The 9846-nt window shown below is 48.0% G+C and overlaps 1 protein-coding gene across 1 annotated transcript; it reads left to right on the forward strand.

Annotated features, from left to right (window-relative positions):
- The first annotated feature begins 1592 nt into the window (after nucleotides 1–1592).
- SLAMF9 (SLAM family member 9) lies at nucleotides 1593–4393 on the forward strand. The gene is made up of 4 exons (XM_033195292.1): nucleotides 1593–1801; nucleotides 2239–2580; nucleotides 3348–3620; nucleotides 4019–4393. Exons 1-4 carry the CDS (start codon nucleotides 1756–1758, stop codon nucleotides 4222–4224), a joined length of 867 nt encoding a protein of 288 aa, XP_033051183.1. The 5' UTR covers nucleotides 1593–1755; the 3' UTR covers nucleotides 4225–4393.
- The last annotated feature ends 5453 nt before the right edge of the window (nucleotides 4394–9846 follow it).

Consider the following 9846-nt stretch of genomic DNA (forward strand, 5'->3'; position numbering starts at 1 on the left):
GGTTTTATACTCATAAATTGAACTTTATGAACTACTCACTTCATTATCTTCTTCACTAAGCAGATTCTACCAATCTTTGAAGAACTGAGGTCTCATCTTAAATATCTCTCCTCGATAGCTTTTCCCCAACCCTCCTGACTCCAGCTTTGCCAAATCTCCTTGTTATAGACTCCTTCAATTGTTCATTTGATAAGACTCATCAAACTTGTAGTTACTTGTTCAATGTCAATTGTTAGCATATGAGCTCCACTAAGTCACAATCTAAAATTGTTGGTCACTGTTAATTTCCCAGCACTTAAGACAGTGTGTGGACCATAGAAGCTACTCAATAGACATTTAACAGATTTCTGACTTTGCTAACCTAAAATTGTGAAATGTTGGCACAAGACCAAAACTGAATACATCTTCCTCTATTGATCCCTTGGTCTTGAGACACCACTCTTACTTCCTCATCACAGCACGGACTCATAAAATTGATTATTAGAAGAAACTTAAAGATTATCCAGCCTGAGATGCCAGAGATGTTGCAGGTAATCCAAGCAAGTGATTGTCCTCTTAGCTTGAATACTAGGACAGAAGCTGCTTTCTAAGGCAACCCATTGCATTCAGAACAGCTTTGACTGTCAGGAAGCTGTTTAGTAACCTGATCCTCTGCAGTCTCTTCCTGAATCTGATTTCATGTAGGTTTGATCAACATCGTATTCTCACAAAATAATTTAAAGTATTTTCATAATATAAACAACATAGATCAACTCTGTCCAAACTACTTGTTTTTTTCTTTTCCTTTTTTTTTTTTTTTTTAAGACAGTCTTGCTCTGTCGCCCAGGCTGGAGTGCAGTGGCACAATCTCAGCTCACTGCAACCTCTGCCTCCTGTTCAAGTGATTCTTTTGCCTCAGCCTCCTGAGTAGCTGGAATACAGGCGCACACCACGATGCCCAGCTAATTTTTGTATTTTTAGTAGAGATGGGGTTTCATCATGTTGGCCAGGCTGGTCTCAAACTCCTGACCTCAGGCGATCTGCCTGCCTCGGCCTCCCAAAGTGCTAGGATTACAAATGTGAGCCACTGTGCCCAGCCAAACTGCTTTCTTAAAGAGGATCGAATCAAATGTTTTTCCACTGCTAATAGCCTCTCAGGCGGGAACATAACTAGCTTTAAATAAAAAGGCTTCATCAGTCATCCATTGTAAAGCTATCAATTGAGTGTAGACACATATCTAATATGGGGCCAGCAATAGTGGGACATACAGAGGAAATGAAAGATGAAGTCTGTCTGGGGAGATATAGATGTTTATAAGACCAAATGATCACAGCAACGTAGGAACTACCCAGAGAGAGCTAGGGCAGAGTATTCTGGGAGCCAAATAACAGGATAGGGAATGTTCTAAGAGTTCGGGGCATGCAGTGAGTTCAGGGCATGCAGTGTGTGTGGGGACCCGTGGTGGGTAGGAAGTCTTGAAAGACTTCATTTAGGAAGTGGGATTTGGGCTGAATTTGGTGGATGGCATCATGAGTCAGTGAGTAAACTGTCTTGATAATCAGGATCTGAGAGAGAACTAAGAGAGCCGCGATAGGTAGGGAGGGGCTTAGTGAGGACAGAGGAAGTCAGAGGGCTGTAGTCAGGGGAAAATCATTTCCCTTTTCTCAGGACCATCAGTCAGGCTCTCTGTCTCTAGGAGCCTCCTAATGCAGTCTTCTGCACAGTCCTGGGGACTGACCGACTGAGTCACACCTCTGGGGCTGGGGGCTGCTGACATGTGTGCCTTTACTTGGCTGCTCCTTCTCTTGCTGCTCCAGGAGGGTGAGTGAGGCTGCCAGCTCCTGCCCAGGAATGTCCCCTTCCACCTCTGTTCTCCTGCCCCTCTGGGTCTGGGCCAGCAAGACCCTTCCTTAGGGAATGAATATATCAGCTCTTCCTTAGTTATAAGGAATAGGGTGTGTGGCTTGAGGGCAGGACCGAGAGACACTTGGGGATATGGAAGAAAGAGCAATCCCAAGATGGCAAAGGAGAAGGTAAAACTTGGAGGGTGAAGGGACAGATGGAAGCAAACTCCTGTTAGGTGCTTAACTCAGGGACAAGGGGAATCTAGAGCCAGAAGCAGCAGCTGGAGAACAGGATTTCGTGTGAGAGTCATAGAAGCTGCCCAGCTGAGATTACGCTACAGCTCCACTGCCAGGTTCAGCAGCCCAGAGACACCAGCTGGGCCGTTTGCTTCTCTTTTCTTCCTGTATATGCAGCCAAAGGAGACTCTGGAGATGGTGTGGATCCCGAGGAAGTGGTTGCGGTCCTTCACGAGTCCATCAGCCTCCCCCTGGAAATACCGCCCAAGGAAGAGATTGAGAATATCATCTGGTCCTCCCACAAAAGTCTTGCCACTGTGGTGCCAGGGAAAGAGGGACATCCAGCTCCCATCATGGTGACCAATCCACACTACCAGGGCCGAGTGAGCTTCCTGGACCCCAGCTATTCCCTGCATATCAGCAATCTGAGCTGGGAGGATTCAGGGCTTTACCAAGCTCAAGTCAACCTGAGAACATCCCAGACCTCTATCATGCAGCAGTACAATCTACGTGTCTACCGTGAGTTTAGGCTGGGAACCATAAAGCTGGTTTTTGAGGGCTCTTCTGAGCTTCTTACACCATGGAGTCTCAGGACTCGGGGTTATAGTTTGAGGCTAGAACTGGAGGCAGACTGTCCCTAATCTAGATACTGGGTTTGAGTGTGCCCAATCCACCGGTTGTATCTGAACCGCAGCAACAGGTGGAGTGACCTGGAGCAAGGAGGCTGTCCGATGCAGTGGCAGGGATCAGGGGCTTCATGTACAGACCCTGTAGGGGACTTTTCTCTTCCAATGAAATTGTATCCTGGGGATGAACACCACCTACATTCTTGAGCCTTTTATTTCCCTGTGTGATGAGGGCTACTAATGAGTATCTTCTCTCTGCTTGAACCCAAATGTCTTCTTAGTGCCTGTCACATTGCATCTACCTTGAAGCTTGAAGAGACACTGATTAAAATGTAAATGCCCCTGAGAGGGGTGATAATATTTTATGTGATCAAGGAGACAGAATGGGGTTTGGAGGAAGATAGAGTACAAAGTAAGAGAGAGAAGACATAAAGGGGAGGTGGAAGATGCCAAAGGCAGCTCTGTCTACCTTGACAGTTGCCTTGGGGACCTTGGAACCACAGGTTTTTACAGTGGTTGGGTTTGTTTGCTGTTGCCTATTTGTTGTTTAGGTGAAGGGGCTGTCAAGGGGTCGCATTAGTACCCCAGCTTTGAGGAGCTTAGGAAAACAGACCCAACCCCTGATTGTTTAGAGGGTCTTTGTGTTTCCCCTTCATCTAGGACGGCTGTCAGAGCCCCAAATCACTGTGAACTTTGAGATCTCTGGGGAAGGTGCCTGCAATATGTCCCTGGTGTGCTCTGTGGAGAAGGGAGGCATGGACGTGACCTACAGCTGGCTCTCCTCGGGGAATAGCGCTTATACATCCCATGAAGGCCCTGTCCTCAGCACATCCTGGAGGCCAGGGGACAGTGCCCTCTCCTACACCTGCAGAGCTAGCAACCCCATCAGCAATGTCAGTTCTCGCCCCATCCCTGCTGGATCCTTCTGTGCAGGTACCAGAACCCCTGAGACACCCACCGAGCTCATGAAAGACAGTGCCTAGAGGTACCATCTCCCTCCCCAAGCTCTTCCCAAGAGAGCCCAGTGAACCCAGAAGCTAACCCCCTCCCATGGAGGCTTGACAGCTGGATTGCAGAGGAGACTCTCCCTTTTTCTAGTGCCCCCAACTTCCAAAGGTCTTTTCTTTTCTCTTGCTTGGCTTCAGAATGATTCCTAGATCTCAGTTCCTGAGCTTCTGTGCATAGAATATATTTCCAGAGACACTTGCAAGGAGACATCAACTGACTGTGAACTTGAGACCCCTTCATGAAATTTGGGTAGGAGTCTGCCCCCTAACGTTAACCCCAGCCCTACCTCTGATGGGCCCCTTTCCTCCCTTCTTCCATCCCAGATCCCAACTATGCTTCTGAGAAGCCTTCAACAGCCTTCTGCCTCCTGGCCAAGGGATTGCTCGTCCTCTTGCTCTTGGTAATTCTGGCCGCGGTGCTCTGGGTCATCCGAGTCCAGAAAAGACGCAAAATGCCAAGGATGAAGAAACTCATGAGAAACAGAATGAAACTGAAGAAGAAGGCAAAGCCTGCCTCCAGCCCTGCCTGACTGCTCCTTGGGAACCCCAGTCCTGAGCTTGGTTTCTTCCCAGCACCCAGAGAATCCTTCCTCAGCTCTCTTCTTTCCAGGGGAAGGAGGTGCTCAGGGGTGGGTATCCAGAGAGCCATACTTCTGAGGGAAGACTGGCTGGCAATAAAGTCAAATTAAGTGACCACAACTCTGCAGGAGCTGTGTTTGGTCCTTCTGTTCTCACTGGGTGGCTCTGGCAAAACCCACTCTGCTGTCTTCCCCCAACTCCCAGTGCCTTCCCCAAAGTCCATGTGCTTTTTCAGGCCCTGCTTTGGGGAGAGAAGTGGGTCTAAAAGGCCCCTCACAGGGCAGTTTTAGTATGCTGTCACTCACCACCTATCCCATTTTCCACCAACATGCTTGCCATTTATGCATTAAATAAGAAAAGTGAGAGATTTCTTTGAACCTAACTGAACCTGTGACTTGAGAATTTCAGGTATTTTGAATCCTGCATAAAAGTGGCTTTATTCCTGTTAAGATTCTTCTGCTCCCTTACCCCACTCTCATCCTGGCAGACACATTTGCTTAACAACTCCATCTATCCCAGACTGGTCTAGAAGCTGTCCTAAACAGGGAGGTGGGAAGGACCTTGTTCAGACCTACCCAGGGTCTAAGTTGAGGCCGCAACCTCTCCATCATTTCCCTGATGCCAGTTGCTCTGGGCCTCTGGCGCCTACCCCATAGGGATGCTGGATTATTAGTGAGATTGTGGAACCTTGACTTCTGCTTGTGATTAGTATTACTGTCCTGCCTGTGTCCCTGCCTATAGATCTCCATGTCTTAGGCCTTCTCTTTGGAGTCTTGTCCTGGGTTAATGCCCACCCCCCTCCCCCACTCTCTGGCAAAGGCCCTTAAGTTTATGTTCTTGCTGTTTCCATAGACCAGTGATCAGCCTCCCAGGCCTAATGTGTCCCTGCCCAAGTCTCCATTATTCCCTCCAAATCAGATCTTGTGGATGTTACTTACGCAGCTGCCATGGGGCAGGGGGTTGGGGGGAGCGGGGACTGGGGAGAGAATTAGAAAACACGCAATTGACAGGACAGGTATACTCAGTGGGTGAATTGCAGGAAGTGGTGAAGGCTGTGATGTATGGCGGGGAGCCTAGGTGACATTTTGGAGCACTGAGCTTTGATCTGCCACTTGCCTCTGGCCTGTGACCCTGTGTTCAGCAAACTTCCATTGAGCCACAGCCCCTTTCTCCAAGAAGTGCACACTGGAAGAGAGAAGCAGGCAGAGAGGCAGCTTGGAGCTCCCACAGAGACAGAGTTAGGCAAGTGCCTTGGTGCCACAGAGACAGGGTGGGTAGGGGGCCCTGGGGAGTTTCAGAAGAGGCATCTGAAGGGTGGGGAGAGGACTGCATGGCAGGAGGCATGCCTGACATTGCTGTGGGTCTCTTCCTCTTTGTTTTTGAGGGGGAGGATGCTGATCTCCAAAGTGTCTTCCAAAAAAGGAACAAGAAGTCTGTGCAGGGGTCAGTGGAATACATTCAACTGGGCAACCAATGAGACCAAGGATACCTTCCTTTTAGGAAAGTAGGACACATGGGCTGGCACAAGACCACCCAGGAGGAGGGCCTTGAGAGCGGCATGGGGCAGGGCCGGAAGCCAAGAGTAGGGGTCTCCCTAGGTATTTGTGCAGGAGATGGAGCCCCTTGGGGCTTGGGAAGGAGGTAGTAAGGTTGGGAAACCAGCCCCAAGAGCTCTTAGTGCTGGTAAACTGGTCCCCTCTACTTTCTGAGGGCCTAAGCCCTTGTCCCTCTGGAAGGCAGTCCCTGCTTGAGGCTGGTTCTCTGGGCATCCCTTAGGCCCTGAGCAGTCTTGCTTCCAAAAAAGGCCAGCAGCCCCCAATCCCTTTGATTCCTTTTATATCTTCCCTAGGAGGCACTGCTGCAGGGCCGGGGACTGACTGGAAAGGCCACCTTGAGTCCATCTTGCACACAAAGGGGCAGCTCATTTCTCATGTTATTGCAGGATTGAATTAATAGAAAGTAAACAAAAGGATGAATAAATAAAGGAATGAACGTATGACAGGCCCAGGGATTTCCCTGGAAGTTGGCAAAGTTCCTTCTTCTCACAGCCAATCTCTGAGCAGAGAAGGGTTGAGGCCTCAAAAGAGGCCGAGCTTCTGGAAGAGGAAGGATGCGATCTTAAAGAAAGTTGAATATAAACTCAGAGAGGCACAGGCCTCTACCTCTGCAATATGCCAGGAACTTGGCAAGCACTGGGGAGACAGAAGAGACACCTCTGGCTTCAAGGAATGTTTTGTGGAGTGTGTATAATAACAAGGTGGGAAAAGGGCTGGGGTGAAGGTGAGGGCATGGTGGGAAGAGTCAGGGAAGGTGTCCTGGAGGGAACAGATCAACAGAAATTTGACCTGTGATCAGCAGTAAGTCTGGGGAAAGGCAAAAAGGGCATTCTAGTCAGACGGAAGCTAAGTGTTAAAACACTGATATGTGAAAGAGCCCAGTAGTTCTAAGGCCTGCAAAGCCATGCACACTGCGATAAAGGGATAGGTGAGAAACCAGGCTGGAAAGGTAAGCAGGGCCTTTCTGAAGGGGGTATTCAAAGACAAACAGGACAATATCCACACCCTTGTGGGGCTTAGTGTTTCACTGGGGCAGAAGACAGGCACACAAAAAGTTAAATGACAGTACATGAGAAACCACACTTCTTTACTGATCTGGTAATAAGACTGCTGCTTACAGGCATATGGTCAACAGAGTCCCTGGAATTGACAACGTTTTCTTTTCTTTTTTAACTCAGATATAATTTAATATATACCTGATTAACAACATCCATATTATTGATTACTCAAGACACCCTTTCCATTCTAGAATATGGGATAGTTATGTGGTGCTTAATTGGTACAAGCAATGTTAACACATCAAATATGGTTACTACTAAAAGTCCACGTGTTCCACCTTTCAGGGTCCATTTGATATCAAGTAATTCTCTGCCTATCTATAGACCATGAGAAACTTGCTGATTGAGAACACCTGTGCTTAACGGTGCCAAGCAGACATCTCTGAGGTCACACCATACCCTTTGCGCAGGGCTGTGGAGCAGCTCAGGTCCTTTCTTCCCAAGGCCTGCTGAAATATCAGGTATACACCAGGAAGACAGAAGTAATAGGATAGATAGATACAGATATAGAAATATGAGATGGGATTTATTAGAGGAATTGGCTTACATGATGGTGGAGGCCAAGTCCTACGACATGCACACTGAAGGCCCTGGGATGGCAAAAGTGTGACTCAGTCCAAGTCCAAAAACCTCACAGCCAGGGAGGCCAGTGGTATAAACTCACAGTCCCAAGTCTGGAGAGCCTGGAGTTTTGATGTTCAAAAGCAAGAGGAGGAGAATACCCCAGCTCTGAGAGAGAGAGAGAGAGAGAGAGAGGAAGAAGAAGAAGGAAGAAGGAGAAGGAGAAGAGTAAGAGGAGGAGGAGGAGGAGGAGGAAGAAGAAGCAGTAGCAGCAGCAGCAGCAGCCGCGGCCACAGTGGTGTTGGCGGCGGCGGAGGAGGAGGAGGAGGAGGAAAGAGGAAAGAGGAAAGAAGAAAGAAGAAAGAAGGAGAAGGAGAAGAAGGAGGAAGAGGAAGAGGAGGAGGAGGAGGAGAGGGAGAGAGATAGTATTTTCTGATGTCCTTGTCAGCAATTTGAAAACATGGGGGCTGGCCAGGCGAGGTGGCTCACGCCTGTGATCCCAGCACTTTGGGAGACTGAGGCAGGTGGATTATGAGGTCAGGAGATCGAGACCATCTTGGCTAACATGGTGAAACCCCGTCTCTACTAAAAATACAAAAAAATGCCGGGCGAGGTGGCGGGCGCCTGTAGTCCCAGCTACTCAGGAGGCTGAGGCAGGAGAATGGTGTGAATCTGGGAGGCAGAGCTTGCAGTGAGCCGAGATGTGCCACTGCACTCCAGCCTGGGCAACAGAGTGAGACTCCATCTCAAAAAAAAAAAAAAAAGAAAGAAAATTTGGGGGCTGCCTGATACTTAGGTTAGGTGGAATCCTTGTTGGTTGAATACGCTTTCCCAGAGAGTAATGACTATGAATCAAGGACAACCTAGAGGAAAATCTTTTGTTTTGAACCTTAGGGACTATTTTTAAAATCAGTTTGTACTCCTGGCACAGTGAGGGAGCAAGTTGTAGGACTAGGTTCCTTTTCTTACCAAAAAATCTCCTATATATATATATATATAAATCAGAAAAAAGATGGCAATAACAATAAAACTCACAAAATAAGTTTCCAGGAAAGAAAAGACCATATCATAAACTTTTAAAAATTGAAAACCATTTTAAATGTCATTTAACAAAAAGTTATTTTAATGTCCAAAGGAGATTAGTTTACCCTCAAGAAATCACTGGAGACAGCAGTTCAGATCAGAGGTGTGGCCAATTCTAACACTGGGGAGGGAGATCCTTCCCAGTGATTGGTAAGGATCCAAAGACTAAAAAACACTTGACTCGGCTGGGCGCGGTGGCTCACACCTGTAATCCCAGCACTCTGGGAGGGCCGAGGCGGGTGGATCACGAGGTCAGGAGTTCAATATCGGCCTGGCCAAGATGGTGAAACTCCATCTCTACTAAAAATACAGAAATTAGCCAGGCATGGTGGCAGGTGCCTGTAATCACATCTACTTGGGAGGCTGAAGCAGGAGAATCGCTTGAACCCGGGAGGTGGAGGTTGCAGTGAGCCGAGATCGCACCGCTGTACTCCTGAGGTGCGAGTTTTTGAGGCAGAGCGAGACTCTGCCTCAAAAACAAACAAACAAACAAAACCACTTTGCTCTTTGACCATTTCTTCTAGCCTTGCTTCTATGCTGCATTCATTAACATGGTTCCATTATAGTTTTATCAATAGATCAGTGTATTACATTGAAAAGCATTGTTGAAAAGCTGCTACTTTGGGAGTATTTGCGGGAGGAATGGTGGAAGAGACTGGCCCACTGCTCCTGCCTCTTCCATCTCAGTCACCCAAAAGCACTAAAACCTTTACACCTGGAAGAACTTACTAAGGATAGAATGGGTACCACAGTAGTGCTGAGCTTCCTGGACTAGGATGTAATCAGATAGGGGCCTGGATGACTACATGGAGAAATGATGTGCCAGGGATTCTGGGGCCAAGCAGTGCTTAGGCCCATCCTGGAGGGTCTCTCATGATGTTACAGCAATGATTCTGTGAGTCTGATGCATGGTGCACCCAGTTTGAGTCTCAGTACTTCAGATTGGGATGAGATCAGCATGTTACTTTCAAGGAAGGCTTCCAAGGGAGACAACTGAATGGCAAGGACCTGGACAGGCAATGATTGCTTAAGCCAACCCTGCATCCCTACAGCATCACCAAGCTGAGGAGATGGAATCTCTGAGGGGCAAGATATGCAAGATACCTTTGTGTCTGAGGGTGATATCTCCTAGGGAGTGGGTTTGATGAAGTTTGGGTTGGGTCTCAATCCAGCTCTGCCATATCTTAGATGGGAAAGCCTGGGCCAAGTTACTTCAGCTCCCTGAGCCTCAGTTTTCTCATTAGTCAACGGGAGCTCTACTTACTTCGCAGGGTTTCTGTGAAGGTTACACAGGAGTTATAAAGCATCTAGTCCA

This window comes from Trachypithecus francoisi, unplaced genomic scaffold (genome assembly GCF_009764315.1).
Source record: "Trachypithecus francoisi isolate TF-2019V2 unplaced genomic scaffold, Tfra_2.0 Lachesis_group5, whole genome shotgun sequence".
In the NCBI taxonomy this organism is placed as follows: Eukaryota; Metazoa; Chordata; class Mammalia; order Primates; family Cercopithecidae; genus Trachypithecus; species Trachypithecus francoisi.